Raw genomic sequence first — 20,284 nt, forward strand, 5'->3', positions numbered from 1 at the left:
ACCACCCAGTCCTACAAGAATCAAGTCACCAGCACCACAGTTGCTGACTTGCAGCACAGCCCAACAGGAATTCACGGCAAAGACCAGGGCAAGGCGCTTTGTGCCCTGGGGAAACTGGCAGGACTGGCCTTCAGGTAGTCAGATATTTTTAGGAAAGAATCTTAGGAACCCAGTTTCTTGCCTCTTCCCATACTGAGAAAAGCACTAAAACCATTAACTAGAGACCTACTCAAAGACAACAGTTATCTCCCACCAAGCTGTGTGCTTGGCTGCCTGCACCCCACGAACAAAGTCATATACATGGACTTCCCTGGTAGTACAGGGTATAAGACTCTGCCTGCCAATGCAGGGGGCACAGGTTCGATCCCTGGTCTGGGAAGACTGCACATGCCACAAAGCAACTAAGCCCGTGGGCCACAAATACTGAGCCTGTGCTCTAAAGCCATTGAGCCGCAACTACTAAAGCCCATGCTCCGAGATGAGAAGCCACCCTAAAGAAAAGACCAGCCCACGGGCATCAACAAAAACTCAATGCAACCAAAAACAAGTAATTTTTTAAAAGATCACTTATGCTGCCCCTCCCCTCATCTCCTTGAGACATCCTCAGAGCCCTCTGAGAAGCTGCCTCCTAGATTATAATCTGCAGATTGGCACAAAAACTTTCCATTTCTTTCTCAGACCTGACCAGTGTTTTCACACACAGTTGCATGCCCATGCTTTTTAATAACATTTTGGTAGCTTCACTGGAGCATTCTGGGGGAATGGAGAGGTCCTCCACTCCCACAGACCTGGGGGGCAGGCACACAGCTGCCCCTCGGGCAATCAGCTTAGTAACGGGCCCTCTGGGCTCTAAACCCAGGGCGCCAGCCAGGTTTCCGCCCCTCCCCAAGGAAGTGAAGATGGAAACCACACTCTGAATAGGTGGGCTTCACACCTGCCTTGGTTAACCCTCTCAGCCACCCTTGGGTTGGGGGTGGGAGTGTTACTACTGTCTTCACTTTAGAGATGAACAAACTGAGTCCCAGTGGGTGAAAAAGCTGCATCCAGAGGAGGGGACACAAGCCCCAACTCCCTAGGCCAACCTTGCCAGGAACCCAGTGAGGGCAGATGAGGTGGGGCGAGGCCTGAGGACCCCACCCCTTCTGCAGGTGCCCAAACGAGGGGCCTGGGTCTGGTGCTGTCGCCTCCCCCTCCCCCCACGCACCTCCTTCCCTGCATGACTCCCTTCTTCCCCAGGCTCATCTCTTCCAGAAAACCCTGCATGCTCTCACCCACAGTTGGCAGAGGACCCCCTCCCAAGGGGCAGTCCCTCCCCTCCTCTCAGGGGGGAGGGGTCCTTGGCCCAGCCAGACTTGGGGACTGTACCTGGCTTCCTCGCTGAGTTTCCCCTGGGAAGGGAAGAAGGGCAGGGACCATGAGGGTGGGAGTAAGGAACACTTAGGCTCCTTCCAGGGTGGGGTCTGTAACATTGGGGTGGGGTGGGGGTGAGGAGGTGGTCCTCAGTCCTTCCCTAACCTCCTAGGAGCCGGTTTTCAGGGCCTGGCTGCTTCTGCAGGCCTGGCTGAATTGACAAGTGAAATTCTTGCCACCACCTTGCCCTAGCACCTCCGAAAAAGGCTCACTACTGGGCCGTCAGGCGTGGCTGGATCTAGGTGCTCCAAGACCACCACCCTTACCTCTGTACTGGCCTCGGTTTCAGCCATGCTCTCCAGAAGCAGCAGCCAGAGCTGACTTCCTACCAGCCCCCAAACACGTAGAGCTCCTTTCTGTAGAATGCCCACAGGCCTCCCCTGCACCCCTTCCCCTCTCCCACCTCCTCTGCTCCCCCTCCCTACATCCCACAGCTGCCCCCTGCTCACACCCTCTCTTTTCCTTAGCGTGCGCCATCCCTCCACCACTGCCTGAGACTGCTGCCGCCAGCACCAGCAGTCCCTAGGGGTCATTTCCCATCTTTAAAAGGCCCGCCTTCAGCTCCTGCCCCTCTTCCCACACAGTCTGTTCCCAAGCTTATATACACAGCTCAACCCCCAACCCATTCTCTCTCCATCACCCCCTCCTCAGCAGCATCCCACCTGCAGGGCATCCCTGGGGGCAGGGCAGCTGCCCACCACTCTATGGCGATCCTTGCCCCTGGCCTGATGATTAACCGTGTGCTGGCCTGAACCTTCACGTGGCACTGGCGACTCTGCAGCCACATAAATTGTGCCATGCCCCTGCCCTGGGTGTCACTCCCAGACACCGTGGGCCTCCCTGGCCTTCCCTCTGCTGACAGCTCCTCACCTCAGGCCCAGCACTAGCGTCTATTCACCTGAGCTAATGCCCCAGGTTACTGACCACATCAGTATAGTAAGTACCCTACTTACAAATGAGTCCCATTCCGAAAGCACATTCATAAACCCAATTTGTTCAAATTAGCCTAGGTACCCTTCTACAATGGGAGACCTCCAGATCTGCTCAGAAGACCAAACTGCTCAGAAATAATATAGTACTGCACTGTAATAGGTTTACAACACTTTTCACACAAAGAACACATAAAAAAACAAACACAAAAAATAAAACTTTTAATCTTACAGGACAGCACCTTGAAAGTACTACAGCTGGCATATAGAGGCTGGCATTGAGTGAGCAAGCAGGGAGAGTTACTAACTGGAGCAAGGAAAGGAGGTGGGAGATGGTGGAGCCAAAAGATCGTCAACAATAGGAGACGGAGGGCAAGTTGCAATTTCACTCATATCTGACATTGACGGAACGCACATTAGCATCTTTGAAAGTTCACAACTTGAAGGTTTGTATGTAGGGGACTTACTGTAGCTGGTTCCTTTTACTCCCGGGTATTACTGCATTGAGGGCTTCCCAGGGGATGCAGTGGTAAAGAATTCACCTGCCAATGCAGGAGATATGGGTTTAATCCCTGGGTTGGGAAGATCCCCTGGAGTAGGAAATGGCAACCAACTTCAGTATTTTTGCCTGGAGCAATCCATGGACCAAGGAGCCTGGCAGGCTACAGTCCATGGGTCACAAAGATTTGGACATGACTAAGCACACACGGAAGCATAGTTATTTCACTGAATAAATAACCTCCGGTTTGTATGCGTTCACCTTGATGGAGTATGTTTACATAGAGTGACACAGTTCCTCAGGTGTTCCTGCCATGTGACACAACGACAGCACGTGTGAAGTTTCACCTGCCCGGGGCACCCACAATGTGATACCACTGATCTTTATAGAGTTTGAGCCAATGTGGGCACCTGTGACAACCTGCTGTGGTTTTCACTTGCTCCTCTCAGATGACCAGTAATGGTGAACACCTTTCCATTCATGTATTGGCTCACTGGCATGTCTTCTATGAAGCACCTGTCCAAGGGTCTCGCACATTTCTTAATGAGTTGTCTTTTAACTGCTCAGTTGTGAAATTCTTCTATTAATGTATTCTAGACACGAGTCCTCTGTCAGGAGTACACACCACAAATGTCTTCTGGAAGTCCTTGGCTTGGCCTCTCTCTGTCACAAAAGCACCTTTTGATGAGCGGATCTGTAAGCCCTAATTGTCCAATCTTTTCTCTAGAGTTTGTGCTTTCTGTGCCCTTAGAAATCCCTGCCCACTCCCAGGTCACAATGATCTGTGACATCTTCCCCCAGAAGCTCTGCAGTGTTAGCCCCATTTTCAGGCCTATGGTCCATCTCTAAGCCACACGTGTGGTGTGAGGGTAGAGTCAAGGTGCACATCCCCCATCAGGGATCTGCTTCACACCAGCAAAAACCTAGTGACCATAACGTATGGATGCATTTCTGGACTCTATTTTGGTCATGGATCCTGTATCTGTCTTTACACCAATACTGCACTGTCCTGGTTATTTTATCTCTACAGCAAGTCATGAAATCCAGGGGTGGAAATTCTCCAATTTTGTTCCAAACTGTCTTGGCTCTTTTATCCTCTGCAGCTTCTGGAATCAGATTTCAGTTTCTATGAGAACTGCTGGGTTGTGACTGGGATGGCACTGAATCAGTCTGAACAGAACCACTGTCTTCACAATATTGGGTCCCCTCCAAGGGCTCAGTGTATTTCTCCCTTTAGGTCCTCTTTCACCTAATTTCAATGTTAAGATCTTAAACTGCATATATTCCGAGGTACCCCAATGTTTTCGGTGGTGGTGGTAATGCTCTCTTTTGCACTTTCTACCTTTCTGCTTCTGGTGCATGGGAATTACATTATTCTGGATACTGACCTTGTACTCCAATATCTTAGCAAATACACAGCTCAGTTTCAATGTGTTTGTAGATTCTTCTGGGATTTCTGTGCCTGTGATTGTGTTGCCTAAAGTCCTGCCTTCACCTTCTTCCTCTCCAAACCTCATGCCTTTCTCTCCTCTGCCTTTCTGCCCAGCTGCCACTGTAGTTCCCTGGGGGATGCACATGGTCAGAACAGACATCCTGGTCATGGTCCTGGCCTAGCCCAACAGCTGTCTATCCCAAGCCCACACAGGAATGTGAGTCGGACTTGAGACAACTGCTAACGATTTTGCTGAGACACTGAACAGTACCCAGTGCTCACAGGAGGCATAAACACAGACACATTTGCCTCTGAGCTGCCGGCCACACTTCTCTCGGGGGTCATTCCTAGGTAGGGAGCATCAGTCTGCACCTGGGCGAGGCCCTGGGCAGGACAACCAGACCCTGTCAGATGTACAGGCAAGCTGGAACCAAGGCTGCACATGCAGAAATGCGAGTACCGCCGCCCTTCACTGGCTGAACTAGTTCATCTCAGGGCCAAGAACTTATCATTGTTCAGCTGCTCATTCACATCAGACTCTTTGCAATTCACTGACTACGTACAGCATGCCAGGCTTCCCTGTCCTTCACTATCTCCCAGAGTTTGCTCAACCTCATGTCCATTGAGTCGATGATGCCATCCAACCATCTCATCCTCTATTGCACCCTTCACCTCCTGCTCTCAGTATTTCCCAGCCAAGAACTTAGTGAGAACAAAGTATTAGTCGTGGGGGAAGAGTCCAAGTATGACCTCAGTACTCAACCACCTCTGGCATTCTGGTACAGAGAGGGAAGACTGGAAATCACGCCCTGGTGTTTCCTGCTAAGTGTTAGTCACTCGGTCCTGTCCGACTTTTTGTGACCCCATGGACTTGTAGCTGGCCAGGCTCCTCTGTCCATGGAATTCTCCAGGCAAGAATACTGGAGTGGGTTGGATGCCCTTCTCCAGGGGATCTTCCCAACCCAGGGATCAAACCCAGATCTCCTGCATTTCAGGCTGATTCTTTACCGTCTGAGCCACCAGGAAAGGCTCTAAAAATTCACATCTACCCTCTTTCATTGCCAGCATCACAGGTGTTATGGGCTGAACTGCCTCCCCCGCCCAAAAAGGATCACGTTGGGGGTCCCAACGTCCCAGGAGCTCAGAACTTGACCTCAGAACGTGGCCGGATCCTCACAGAGGCCATTAAAGCTCAAACGAGATGACTAGGGCAGGCCCTCACCCCAACGACTGGCATCTTATGAAAGGGAGAGATTTCATCACGGAGACAGGTGTTCACACAGAGAAAACAGCCCGGCAGGCAAAGAGCGACGCTTCCACAAGCCAAGAAACAGCGGCATGCGCACAACCGCCAGGAGCCGGGGAGGCCTGGGCGCGCCCTCCATACCACTGCCTGCACCTGGGTCTCGACCTCAGCCTCCAGCACGGAGACGACCAACCGCAGCGCTGCGTCACTGGGAAGACCGACACAACATGGGTCAGACTGAGGCTGTAACTTGACAGGAACCCACGGATCTTGAGAGCCCCGCAAACCAGTCAAAATCAACACGAGACCTGGACGCCAACTGCCATCACACCGAGGAGGCCGGCGGCGGCTCTCGCGAGACCCGGACTATCTAGACCCGGACTACTGTGAACTTGGCGGCCAGGCGGAGGCCCCCTCAGGAACCACAGCTTGTTGAGGCCAAGCTGTCACTCACCGCCCGACAGGGCGGGGCCTCCAGCGACGCCCGCCCCCCCTCCCCCCCCAACACACACCACCACAAAGGTCGGTCCGCGTCAGGGCTGGGGCCAGGACGCCCACGTGTCCCTACCCCCGCCTTACCTTCCCTCTCCCAGGGGCGCCCCAGGCCTCTGCACGGACAGCAGCCCAGCATCCACGCTGCACGAGTCCATCCGTTTCCGAGGAAGAGTGGCCCGGCAGGGAGCAAGGCCTGAGCTCGGCTCCTGGGCCCTCACACGCGACACCGGGTCTGACTCTGGAGGCAGGTCCTGTCCTCGGAGGTGAGGCTATTTCTACCGGACTCGCTGGGTTATAGACACTGACTCCTAACAAGTGGCTCATAATGACACACCTCAGCGGAGCCAGAGCTAAAATCTCTGGCAGCAGAATCTACAACTGGAAAACTGGGAAAAACAGGCAAAACAGATACAGATAAATTTGTTTTTAATAAAGGAGTTAATTTTCTTTCAATCCTATATAAAACAATAGCAATTAAAAACTTCATTTTTGAAAGTAAAATATTTACATATGAACAAGTAACTGTGCAAAATTTACATGAAAAAATGGAAAGACAGGGATTTCCTAAAAGACAAAATAAAAGGTGTAACAGTTTTCAGGTGTCCATAAAAAATACTGATCAGCATTCAGTTCACACGCGCGAATAAAGTCTAACATGAGAATTCACACAGAGAAAGCCAAAGTATTTACAGTCATAAAAGTACTATCAATAGACAATTTAATACAATAACCTCTGAAAATATAAAGAACCAATTAGTATATTTGTAATAAAAAAATAGGTACAAAGAAGGGGCTTTTGCTCTGGACGTCTGTAAAGTGGGCCCACAGCTTGCATACAGTCTCTTAGCAAAATAATTATAGTTACATAGCCATCTTCATGTTATGTGCCAAAAATTATGTACAATTACTGACAAAATACACCAACCATTTTTCAACACTTGATTCACACTGAGAAACAGTCTTTTGATGATTCTTCTCAACTTTGATTTTATTTCATCTAAGTTTTCACTTTTAGCTAAAAAACACAGTGCAAGTAAAATAGATTTATGCTGAAAAGGTTTTCATTTCTTTTAACTTTACAGCTTTACAAACAATAGCAAATAAAATGCATTTGTACAGATGCTGACCACACATTCAGAAGGAGCCGCGTCACCGGGGCCCCACGAAGCGGGACGAGCCCCGAGGCGCAGGCGGACGGTGGGCTGCCTGCTCCTCGAGGATCCTGAACGGAGGGGCGGGGGAGGGAGGAAGATAAATAGTCTAAAAAATCAGTTTGCTTTGCCAACTGACTAATACAAAAATAAAATAAGTGAAATGAGGTCACTGGCTGTAGACACACACCTACGCAGTAAGCTGGGTTGAACTAAACCAAATGCACAAACGATGGAGAAACCGCTATGAGGTGACAAGAGGGCAGCTAGTTATTTGCTAAACGATTCCATCAGTTTTTATATATGGCTTGTTTGGCAAGAAGGCCACTCAATCAAAGATGAGTTAGGATTTAATTGTCCTGTAAGAGTACCCGCAGGCCTCTGTGTTCTCTGTTACAGAAACATGTTTTCCTCCATACTGAAGAGTTGACTTAGAAACAGGAATATAAAACTGTTCCATTGTAAAGAGGTGGCTGTTTTTTAAACAATATCCCATTTGCTCGTTACAAAAAGGCGTAATCTGCAAATATATAAAAAGTCCCCAGGCGTCTCTGCTAAGAGGCCGCGTCCGTGCTACTTAAGGAATGCTTTGTACAGCAACAGTGAATGGCTTGTCTCACGTTCATTTTCTAAACAAAATATGAGGTCCCTGAGGTTGACCCGCGTGATCCTTTGCCGCGTGAACTGTCTGGGGGTTCCGACGCCGGAACTGCCTGGGACCGCCGAGCCTGGGCCCGAGCCCTGGTGACGAGAAAGGAGAAGACAGCCGAGTTAGTGGAGCGCAGAGGTGGGCAGGGCCCTCGGCGCTGGAAGGAAGGGGCAAGGCCACGTGCTACCCCAGGACCACAGGCCTGGGGGCAGCGCAAGGTTCCCTACAGGTGTCCCACGGAACCCGGCTATGGAGGAAGCCAGGCCTGGACAGGCTTAGGCCAACTGCTGGAGCCGCGGTGCTCAGCCAGTCCCTAACAGAAGGGGTGAGAGCAGGAGGCACGACCCCGCGCCCACCTCCAGGCCTGGTGCGCTCAGGCACACACTGGAAGATGCTAACCCTGCGACTCCCCACAGAGCTCAGACTCTGGCCCCGGGCACAGAAGGAAAGCGTGGTGGCTCCTGCCCCAAAGGGACGCAGAATGGCTCCAGGGCTTGTGGCTGGCATTGCTGGTGTCCAGGACTCAGGTGGGCTGGCACTGCACCTGCGGTGGCCATGTCACCTCCCACTTCGCCAACAAAGGCACGTTCCCAAAGCCGCAAGGTCCAGGCTCGTGGGCTGGGCGGGCTGGCAGTCGGCGAGCTGGGCTGCAGGACTCTTCGGTCACCGTGTCATCTGCGGCCTGGAGGGCGCTCCCCACTCCCTTGGGCTGACAGCGGCCTGCACTGCTCAGCACCCAGTTTGGTCAGCCTGCGGGGGGATCCCGCCGAAGGTGTGAGCTCTGGTGCCTGCCTGCTTGCAGAGCTGGGGTTCTGGGTGCCTTCCCGCCACGTCGCCGCCCCCCCAGCTGCAGCATCCATGATTTCAGCACGTCTGTCACCGTCTCTATCCGACACTCGTGGACACAAACCACACAACTTCCAACTGGACGGGTCTTCGTTTTCCATTCAGAATGAACAGGAAGTGTCTGTATTCTGATGGTTAAAGTTGCTCATTTGTATTTCAAGTGCAAAACTTACAATGGAACTTTTACAGTGTTTTCTCAAAGTTTAAGAAAGTGGGAGCCATGAGTCCTGTGATGCTGGAGGAGGCCGCAGTGCAGCAAGCGGCCAGCAGGTGGCAGGCGAGGCATCCCATGCGTCTTCTGTTAATTTACGAGTTCCTTACACTCCCCCCTTCAGAACCTTAATCACCAGTCCCTCCTCCAGACAAGTCCTCTGGTGACTACTTGTCCGTGTTTGAAACAACTACTTTAGGTTTTCTTGCCAGTTTTCCCTGAGTCTCCGTAACAGCCCTGTAGGAGCATTTTGGGTACAAAACAAACAGCACTCCTGAAAAGGCGGTGATGAAAACACACAGCCGAGATGAACCAGGAAAACGGGAGCTGGCCTGCGCCCGGGGCCCTGGGGGTCTGCACCCTCAACATGGGGAGCCTGCAGAGGCCAGTGTCTGCAGAGACAGCTGGGAGGGGCGGGCGGGGCCCCACCTGATCTTGAGGCTCGCGGAGAACAAAGCGCTACCTAAACCATGGGCCAGGCATCTTCTGTGACACTTGCTACAATTCTGGACCATGTCTGATGCTCTTACTTTCAAAATAGTTCAACAACCAAAACCAGCTAGAAGGGTGAGGAGGGCTCACTTCAGGCACAGAATGTAAAGGATGCTGAAACTCAGAAATCAAGGTAAATGATATTTTAATGAAATCTTTTTTAGAAGTCAAAAGTGGCTCCAAACAAGACAAGCAGGCATTAGCACAGCCCTCAGCGGGACTCCAGGGCTGTGGCCATGCTGGCCACACTCATCATGTCTCAGGCTCCAGTGGTCACGAGGTGGCCACATGTCACTCTTTCGTGGACTTTAACAAGAAGGCTGCGCTCAGAGGCCTCCTACCTGACACTAAATGTCGTCCGATGTCATAGGGTGAGTGCCAGCCTGTGACCGACTGGCTCTGGGGTGTCCTGGCCACAGAAGGTGGTCACAGGAACCCAGTGCCCAGCCTGCAGGAAGCAGCCCTGGGTAATCGGCAGTGACCTCAGATGACAGAAAACTGCATGGCAGATGCCAGCGTCCACGTTCACCAAGAGGCTCAAGCACAGAGGATGATGGGTTTGCTCTGTTTTGCATTTGCAGGCATTGGGGTTAAAACACAGCAACCTTGGACCCCAGCTCCCCGCCTGAAAGCACTGTGTGAACTCAACCTGTCCCATTCCAAGACTGTCGTGAGATCAATGAAAGGGTATCCCCTACTGTCTCCTTTGAAGGCAACCTTAACACTGTCAAAAATGCCACAGGCAACTTGACAGGCAACAAGCACTCAATGTGGAAACCAAGTGGAAACAATCACCTTAGCCCCAACCTGCCTGGCTCACCGGTCACTTCACTCAGGCCCCCAGAGCCATGCACAACCGACCATGGCACCTGGCTGCAGCTGCAGCAACCTGCCATGGGCCCTCCCCAAGGTGGCAGAGAGCACCAGCCTCTCGGGGACTGTCTGGGGGAACTCACGTGGGGGGCCTTACTGCCACTCCCCCCAGAGCCCCTACAATAGTAGCAAGAGGTCCACACCCGTGAGAGGGTGTCTGAGCGATACCCCGGTGTGCTAGGTGGTGAGTAACATAGGTCAAAGTACCCGTGAGAGGGTGTCTGAGTGATACCCCGGTGTGCTAGGTGGTGAGTAACATAGGTCAAAGTACCCGTGAGAGGGCGTCTGAGCGATACCCCGGTGTGCTAGGTGGTGAGTAACATAGGTCAAAGTACCCGTGAGAGGGCGTCTGAGCGATACCCCGGTGTGCTAGGTGGTGAGTAACATAGGTCAAAGTACCCGTGAGAGGGCGTCTGAGCGATACCCCGGTGTGCTAGGTGGTGAGTAACATAGGTCAAAGTACCCGTGAGAGGGCGTCTGAGCGATACCCCGGTGTGCTAGGTGGTGAGTAACATAGGTCAAAGTACCCGTGAGAGGGCGTCTGAGTGATACCCCGGTGTGCTAGGTGGTGAGTAACATAGGTCAAAGTACCCGTGAGAGGGTGTCTGAGCGATACCCCGGTGTGCTAGGTGGTGAGTAACATAGGTCAAAGTACCCGTGAGAGGGTGTCTGAGCGATACCCCGGTGTGCTAGGTGGTGAGTAACATAGGTCAAAGTACCCGTGAGAGGGTGTCTGAGCGATACCCCGGTGTGCTAGGTGGTGAGTAACATAGGTCAAAGTACCAAGAGCATAGACACCCCTGGCTCGCTCTGGACCTCTTCACACCAGTGCAATTCCCAAGCTTGTCCACGCCTGAGCACAGGCAGCTGGAGGGCGCCAGGGACCCCTGGCACTTGGCTGAGGAGAGCCAAGGTCACCCTGGTATCTTCCATCATCTCCCCCAGGGCTGTCCAGAACAGGGAGGGAACACGGCATCCGCAATCCGCACAACATGAAGACGCAGCCCGGGCCCCACAAAGACCGAGGAGGGGGGCTTTGCCCCCATGACTCCAAGCAGCAGACACAGCAGCGAGAGAGTCCTCCTCCCACCAGAGCAGGCGGGGGGTGGGGGGGGGGGCGGGGGAGGGGGGGCAGTGCCTAAGTGCACACCAAGAAGAGAGTGGGGGGGATGCAGGGTCCTGCGGGCGCCACCAGAGGACCTCAGCCCTCCTCATCAGGACAGACACCAGCTAAGTCACTGGGTTCTGCCAACAGTCAGGAGAGGGCGCCATCAGACCACAAAGCTTGTCAACACCAATACCACAAAATTAACAAGAGGAAGATCAGCAAGTCCACCACGAACCACCACAAAAAGTCAGAAAATGAAATCCCACACATATCAGGGCCAAATGCAATCTAGAAAAATAAGCCACTACAAGACAACACTTTCAACAAAAAAATGTACTTACACATGTGAGCGTACGAAAATCACCTTGAATCAAAAACTCAAAATATAAGGGCAAGATAAATTAAAAGCCAGAAAGAAACAAGAGTTGACTGACTCAAGAAAGAAAGGAGAAAAAAAGACAAAATTATCTCATACACGAATATAAACTGGAAGGTGCTCAGGGGAGAAAAAACTCGAATAAAAATTCATAAGAATTCAGAAGAAGAGCAAAACAACCGAATAGAAAGGAGACAAAGAAAAAAAAAATTAAAGGGCCAAGAAAACACAGGGTAAAGGAAGACACGGAAGGAGCACGTGCGCTGAGCCGTCAGAGCCCCCAGAGAGGGAGGCACACGTGAGGGCAGGAGTAATATACTAAACTATAATCTGAGAAAACTTTCAAGAAATAGAAACCAAAAAACCAAACCTACATGGACAAGGCAAGTGGGCACCTGGGAAAATTAACCCATAAAATCCACTTTGACGAAGCCTCATAAAACTGTCACTTTTCCAAGATAAATTAACCTGGAATCAGGCTTTCCCAAACCCATGCTGCTGCTGCTAAGTCGCTTCAGTCATGTCCAACTCTGTGCGACCCCACAGACTGCAGCCCACCAGGCTCCCCAGTCCCTGGGATTCTCCAGGCAAGAACACTGGAGTGGGTTGCCATTTCCTTCTCCAATGCATGAAAGTGAAAAGTGAAAGTGAAATCGCTCAGTCGTGTGCGACTCTTCGGGACCCCATGGACTGTAGCTTACCAGGCTCCTCGGTCCATGGGATTTTCCAGGCAAGACTACTGGAGTGGGTTGCCATTTCCTCCTCCTTCCCAAACCCATACAGTAAGCCAAAGTGAAAGCTGGTCGCACAGTATCCAACCCCATGGACTATAGCCTGTCCAGCTCTTCCATCCATGGAATTCTCCAGGCAAGAGTACTAGAGTGGGTTACCATTTCCTTCTCCAGGGGATTTTCCCGACCCATGAATTGATCCCAGGTCTCCTACATTGTGGGCAGATTCTTTACTAACTTAGCCACTGCTACTAAGTTGCTTCAGTCGTGTCCAACTCTGCATGACCCCATAGACAGCAGCCCACCAGGCTCCCCCGTCCCTGGGATTCTCCAGGCAAGAACACTGGAGTGGGTTGCCATTTCCTTCTCCAATGCATGAAAGTGAAAAGTGAAAGTGAAGTCACTCAGTCATGTCTGACTCTTCGAGACCCCATGGACTGCAGCCTACCAGGCTCCTCCGTCCGTGGGATTTTCCAGGCAAGAGTACTGGAGAGGGGTGCCATCGCCTTCTCCAAACTGAGCCACTAGGGAAGCCCATATACAGTAAGCAATGAAAAGCATTAAAAACATCACTGAAAGCAAGCATGAACCAACATTTTTATATCCAGCCTGACTGCCCTCCACATCCAGGCCACAGAAAAACCATTTCAACTCACAATATGGCGGGGGACTCTGCACCTGAGCATCGTGATAGCTCAGACACAGGTCAGGGTCATCCCAACGAGAGAGGGCAGAGAATGTGCAGAAGGGAGAAATAAGCATTTATAATATAAACGCACAGCTGGTGCGACAACAAAACCGAGGAAGTGGCCAGGAGATGACACCGTATGCCATGACGAAGTAGAAATGACGTGACAAAGCGTGAGACGGAAGGGGTCACAGGACCCACTAGGGAGACTGTGTGGCCGCCTGGGGCCAAGGAGAATGCGGACGTGAGCTAAGAAGCCCAACAGGAAACACGTGAAAACCTGGGGTAAAGACACCCAAACACTTACATACAAAAGTGACCACTAGAGCAGAGTCACACACCTTCCTAACACAATCATCTTAATTAAGGAGCAAAGACTACACATCACACCAAAACACACAGCAACTGTAAAAAAAATAAAATAATCATAATCATAAGAATCTGAACCCACAGAGTCTGAACCCACATGTCAGCTGTTATCAACACAAATGATGGGCTTAACTCACCTGTGATGGAAAACCACTCGCCAGCGGGACTCAGAAGACAGGCCCCTGCTGCACACTACACAGAGGGGCAGCTACAGGAGGGGCCACGGGCCCAGGAGGAACAGAGGCTCCAGACCAATGGAACAGGAGAGCAGGGGAAACAGGCCTGACTGAGGACAAGGGAGACACCAAGCCCACGGGGCACAGACTGATACTTTGTGATGCTAAAAATCGCAACTGACTGTGAAGATACAACACTTACGGATATGTACATATCAAATACCACGGCAACCCCCAGAAAAGCAAAACCTGCAGGAGATGCGAGGAGATGAAGACAGAGACACTGACAAGGGTACTGTGGAGCTCCACATCCAGCAAAACACACCAGGTGGATGGAGACAAGCCGAGACAGTCGGTATCATCCATGAGGTTCTGTAAACCCTATGAGAGCCGATACCCTGTCCTGAGAATGAGCACCCACAGCGCATTCACAAACACTGAGTATCCCTGCTGCCCAGCAGGTCTGCAAAACTCAACAGCATGGCAACACATGGTCCGACACGTGTCCCAGCACTGGTCCTCCACGGCTCCAGGGAGACACGGCCGACCCCATAGTTAGAGCAGGAAGACGTGAGGTGAGCCTAGCACGTCTGTGGTGCGGGAAGGTGAGGAACCTTCCAGAGGCGGCGGGTTAAGTGAGAGGAGAGAGAAGCCAAGCGCAAGGGGCTTGTGGTAACTGAGCAGGGCCAGGACAGGAGACCCCACTGCAACCCCCGCCGTGACAGAGGCAGGTAAGGAATGGAAGAGGCAGAGATAGCAGATTCCCCCAACCAAGGCCCAAGGAGAGCCCGAGGCCCCAAGCAGGGAGCAGTGACACCAGCTGGGAGGAACAGTGGTCAGGGGAGCACAGCCCCAGAATTCCCCACAAGACTCTCATTAAGAGAGGAAATGGATTTTCCAGCAGGGACACCTGCAAGCCCACCTGAAACACCACCCGCAGTGGGACTCCCGGGTGTCACCACCTCCTGAGATGACGCGTCGAGGACACAGCACAGCTGGGGCGACACTCCAGCCACGTTATACCACCTGGATTTCACCGAGAGGAAACTGACAACGCACCCAGAACGAGAGACCGTCTACCAAATAACTGATAAACACTCTTCAAAGTGTCAGGTCAGGAAAGACAAGGAAGCACGGAGGGCTACAGAGACCGAACGCCAGGACAGGGCCCTGCAGCATCAGTGGAGAGCAGGAACGATCAAATACAGGGGAAATGTGCAAAAGCCACGTCGGACTTAAAAAATCCAAACTATACAAAGAACTCTAAAACCTCAATAACAAGAAAACAAACAACCCCATTTTAAAAGTGGATCAAGGATCTTAAAAGGCACCTCACCAAGAAGATATGTAGATATCAAACAAGCACATGAAGAGATGCTCCACATCGTATGTCATTAGGGAAACACAAATTAAAGCAAAGAGACACTACCACGTAACTATGAGAAAGGCCCAAACCCAGAAGACTGCCAAGGCGAGTGCTGGTGCAGTGTGCGGCGGCAGGGACACTCGTCCAGCGCTGGTGGGGACGTGGAGCGGTACAGTCACTTGGGAAGACAGGAGGGCGGCTTACAGCAAAAGTAAACACACTCTCACCACACAAAACTGTGTCCCTGGTATTCACCTGAATACGTTCAAAACTCACATCCACATGGAAACCTGTACACAGATGTTTACAGCAGCTGTATTCATAACTGCCAAAACTCAGAAGCAACCAAGATGTCCTTTGGTAGGTGATGTTTAAGTAAAATGTGGTGCACCTAGGCAATGAAATAGCACCAAAATGAAGTGTGTTATCAAGCCATGAAAAGACAGGAGGAACCTTAAATACATTCCGCTATGTGAAAGATGCCAGTAAGAAAAGGTAACATTCTGTCTGGTTTCAACTCTATGACACGGGCAAAGACAGAACTATGGAGTCAGTAAAAAGATCACGGGTTTCCAGGGAGTGGGGGGAGGGAGGGATGAACAGCCAGAGCGCAAAGGATTTTTAGGGCAGTGAAAATGCCCTGTGTGTGACGCTATGCAGGTGGATGCATTATTATACACATTTGTCCAAAAGCACAGAATGTACAACACAAGAGTGAGCCCTGATATGAACTGTGGGCTCTGAGCGGTGATGGGTGCCAATGCAGGTTGGTCAGCTGCAACAAATGCACCATCTGGCGGGGGTGTGGATGATGGGGGAGGCTGTGCCTGCGGGCGGAGGGCAGAGGCTCAGGGGAAACTGTACTGTACGTGCAATTTGACTGTGAACCGAAAACTGCTCTAAAGTATGAAGTTTACTTATTTTAAATTAATTCTGAAAGACAAAATCCAGTAATGTCTTGAGTTCACAGTTATCACAGCACCACTTCACATCAGGAAGTTGAGTAAGGGGTACACAGAAACTCTACTCTTTATGTAACTTTTCTGCAAGTCTAAAATTGGCTCATAATAAAAGTTCTTAAGACATACCCTTAAGGATATAGTCCTAAACTAAAAAAAAAAAAATTAAGCCTTATCTCTGATGAAGAAAAGCACCTGAAAGACTTTTTTAAGTTCCAGATTTTGTGTTCGTTATCACACACAAAACTCACTTTTCCAAAAGTCCAAAATCAGGCACACCCACAATACATGAAACCACGCCCCCTGGGCTTTCAGTGACGTGTCTCCACTGTCTCCTTGAGGTGCTCTATCCCCCCCAACTCCACTCTCCTCCCCACACCCACACCCTCCCCGCTAGTCTCTACTTTGTAGATATTTCAATGCCTAAGACAGAACTTGATCAACATGCCCTTCCCCTAGGCCCTCACCTCCCAGCACAGGGACCCCAGCGGCCAGAGTGGTTGTGGGATTGGTTACACTGAGCAAAAACAAAAAAGAACCAAATATTCTGAGACGAATGGGAACTTGATGTCTCACTGCCTGTGAAGGGACTCCTAAGGAAGGAAGGGGAGGAGACTGGAAGAAGCCCTGAGGTCCTAGACTAGAATTTCAGGACCCACTGGAATGTGTAGGGTCATTCTAGATACAGAGAGGCGCACACACGCACACAACTGTGCACAAACACACGTTCCAGACTGAGTGCTGGGGCCTCCGGGGCCTGGGGCAGGGACCCCGTGGCGACCAGCACGCACAGTGCTCAGACACTGGTCTCCAAATATCACCCTCCACTGCAGGGAAGCTCCCAGGTGCCACGTGGGGGAGGGCAGGGGAGGCACCCGGACACCTCTCATGCTTACAGGTTGAGGGAAACGTTTCAAAAGGATATAGAACCAGCTCGAAGAAGCTTCCACTGATCAATCTAGAAACAACGAGAGCATTGATTACACCCCCTGAACACAGCAGGATCCATGTGTCCACACACGGTGATGAGTGGATGGATGGATGGAGGAGGGTGGGAGGGAGGCTCTTCTTCACAGCAGAAGGCAACCAGTAAATGTGGGGGCATGATGGACACAGCGCCACAGCCTGGCCCCTACCCTGGAGGTCCTGACGCAGTGGGAGCCATGCGTGGGTGCTGAGGCCAGGGGAGGGGTGACAGGGACAGAGCAGTGCATGACCCTGGACCCCTCCTCACACAACACTAATAAACACCAAGGGACTAGACAACTACGCAGTGGGGAAGGCTGCTTTCTTAACCAAGCGCTCAGTCAGGTAATCAAGGCTAAGGTCACTAGCAGCAAGAAGTCCATACTGTCGGCCTAATGACATTGAGGATCGCCCAACAGAACAAGAAGCCTGTCCTCTCTAACACTGTCAGGAATGCAGGCATCAGGCACAGGCTCACAGCACGTGCCAGCTGGACACTGCACACGCCCTGGACAGGTGGTGAAGTGCAAGCAGGTCTGGGAGCCTGGGCCATCGGGGTGTGATGTCCTGATTGCGGGGGGGAGGCGGGTGCAGTGGTAACCTAAGAGCATGTCCAGCATCATCAGCATTTTAGGGGTGATGGATATCCGTCGGGAAAAGATTTTGTACACATCATGTATAACACACAAGTGCATAGGCACACTGCGTGTGTAGAGAAGAGGTGCTGAAATAGAGGTGCTAAGTGTTCAGAACCGAGGATCTGGATATGGAGATTCTCACACTGCTCTTTCAACTTTTCTAAAGATTTGAAACTATTATAAATTAAAAGAAAACATGTTGAAAAACGTTAATCAATATTTTCTGGAAAGACGGTGCCAGCGGCATCAGAGGTTCTTAATCTTCCCAAAGGCCAAAGAAAACCCAGAGCAGCTAGGAAGCAAAACCAAACGCCAGCAGGCAACACATAGAACAAAACCAATGGAGACGAGCTGCAAGCAGCCACAAGCCTGGAGACTACCTCAAAACTATGCGCGGAAAGCTGCCGGGCACCTTTGAGGTCTCAAACCCTCGGGGTCTTCACCAAGAAGAAGGGCAGGTTCACCTGAGAGCGGCCACTAGACCGGGCTGGTACTCTGACTGTGGCCTTGCCACCAGGAGCTCTGCCTGTGACCAGCCAGGGGCCCACACGAGAGGAGCGTACTCCTCTGAAGCTGAGCAGGACAGGACAGAGGAGACAAAAAGGTCCAGCTAAGAGTCGAGAGGGGCAGAGCCAAGAATCACAGACAGCACACGGGTCACCATGTGGAAACTATGGAAGAGGAGCTCAGTGAAGCCAGCACATCTTCAAACTGCCTCCTCCTGAAGGTTTAAGACCACACGGTTCACACAAAAGTGAACCACGAAAAGGCTGAACCCCAGACAAGCTGCCCTAAGGAAAAATGAGAATAAGGAGCAGAACACCACCCAGAGAGATAATGGAAAACACCAGAGACACAATCAAGAAGAGATCAAAACTATCATGTCTATTTCCAAACAGAGACACTGAGAAAATGATAAAATGCGTGAAGAACAACATAAATCAGGATTAGCAAAACTTGGAAAATGAGCTGAACAAAGTCAAGGAAAAACTAGAAACAAAAGAGAATTTCAGTTGAGAAATGAAGACTACACTAAAAAAGAGCACAGGAGCAAATAAAACAAGTAAGGAAGAAAGAAGACAGTGAGGATGATAAAAAGCACCAAACTTTTTAAAAGAGAGATGAAAAGGATATAAGAGAACAGGCAAATACTGACAGTAGATACGAAAGATACAACATATGAATAACAGGAATATCTGAAGACGAAAACAAAAACAAAAAAAACATTCAAGAAAATGTTCCTGAATACAAAAACATTCAAACTGCATGTTGAACGAACACAACCTCTCCCCAAGAACAACAACCTAAAAACAGCCGATTCCAGGTAAAATGCTTGGCTTTAAGGGAAAAGAATTCTGTGGGCAACTTCGGGCAGAAAGAACATATGAAACACAAGAGAAATAAAATCAGACAGTCATCAGACAGACAGCAAACCTTTTACACCAGGAGAAAATATCTAATGTAACTACTTACTCAAGGAAGAGTCTCAAGCAAAGAACATGTGAGCCAAGGATTTTATAGCTATCAAAACTGTCGTCAATGTGCACAAATCTGGGGAACTCAGCCCCCAGGAAACATCCCAAAAGAATCCAACAGAGAATAAGATTTGGAAAGTCAAATGACTAAACAGATATCCCCACAGACTAGTCAGTATTAACCATCAAGTTACTTATGGAACTAAGACTACCATGAAACAGCCATGTGACGTAACCAAAAACACACGCGAGTGACCGTCCTTGCCCGAGTACAGCCCACCCTACGTCCTCATTCCCGATGTCCAGCCAAAAGCCCAAGGCCTTTCCTAGGAGTAAGGATCATACCCCATGCAAGACCCACCCTGACCTCACAGGGAAGACAAATGTGCCGACTGAGCCCCGCTGGGTGGGATTCCCACAGACCCTACTGAACGCCAAAGCAAGACACAAACACACATGTTCAAGATGAGCAGCCGGTTGCTGAACTTAAACAAGCATTGACACTCTTCAGAGGATGATGATATATCGTTCACAACGTCCAGCATATAAGTGACAATGACTAGACATGCAGAGAGACAGGAAGCTGTTACCACACTTGCAGGGAAGAGCAGTCAACAGAGATTGAGTCAAGATGACCCAGATGTTGGATTTGACAAACCATCAGAGCAGCTTTTACAAAGAGGTTCCAAGAATGACGGGAAAATCTGGCTTCAATAAGGAGCAGACAGGGAAATATCAGCAAAGAATTAGCAATGATTAAAAAAAAAAAAAAAAAGACCTAGGCAGAAATCCCAAAGCTGCAAATATGTCAACAAAGGAAAACTTCACTGGACAGGCAAGATGATAGAGAATCTGAAGATAGATCAGTAGAGATTATCCAGTCTCGAACAAAGAAAGTGATTACAGAAAAACAGGTACAGACTCAAGAGACCCACAGGGCAATGTCAAGAGAACTAACAGAGGTATACCTGGGAAACCCCACAGGAAAAGACTGAAACAGAGAAAGGTTTGAGGAAGTAAAGGCAAAAGTGCTGCAAATTTGAGGAGAAACCGTGACCTACCAACCGAAGAAGCTCAGAGAAGCCCCAGCAGAGGTCAAGAGAACCAAGTCTAAACAAACAAAGACGACAAACTCCTAAGAAGCAAGACAGTCATCCTGAAACTCATGACTAACAGGAAACAAGGATCGACATCACAGT

The 20,284-nt window shown here is 50.5% G+C and overlaps 1 protein-coding gene across 3 annotated transcripts in view; it reads right to left on the reverse strand.

Annotated features, from left to right (window-relative positions):
• Positions 1-6,420: 6,420 nt before the first annotated feature.
• Positions 6,421-20,284, reverse strand: part of TAF4 (TATA-box binding protein associated factor 4) — a 28,890-nt gene continuing 15,026 nt past the window's right edge. For 2 of the 3 annotated variants that reach the window (XM_027559064.1, XM_027559063.1), the window contains exon 14: positions 6,421-7,903. In XM_027559064.1, the coding sequence (XP_027414865.1) occupies positions 7,736-7,903 (168 nt within the window). In that variant the 3' untranslated portion in view covers positions 6,421-7,735. Of the gene's footprint in view, positions 7,904-16,394; positions 16,965-20,284 lie in introns of those variants that run through there. The other variant, XM_027559066.1, reaches the window with a different exon arrangement.

Source organism: Bos indicus x Bos taurus, chromosome 13 (assembly GCF_003369695.1).
Source record: "Bos indicus x Bos taurus breed Angus x Brahman F1 hybrid chromosome 13, Bos_hybrid_MaternalHap_v2.0, whole genome shotgun sequence".
Lineage (NCBI taxonomy): Eukaryota > Metazoa > Chordata > Mammalia > Artiodactyla > Bovidae > Bos > Bos indicus x Bos taurus.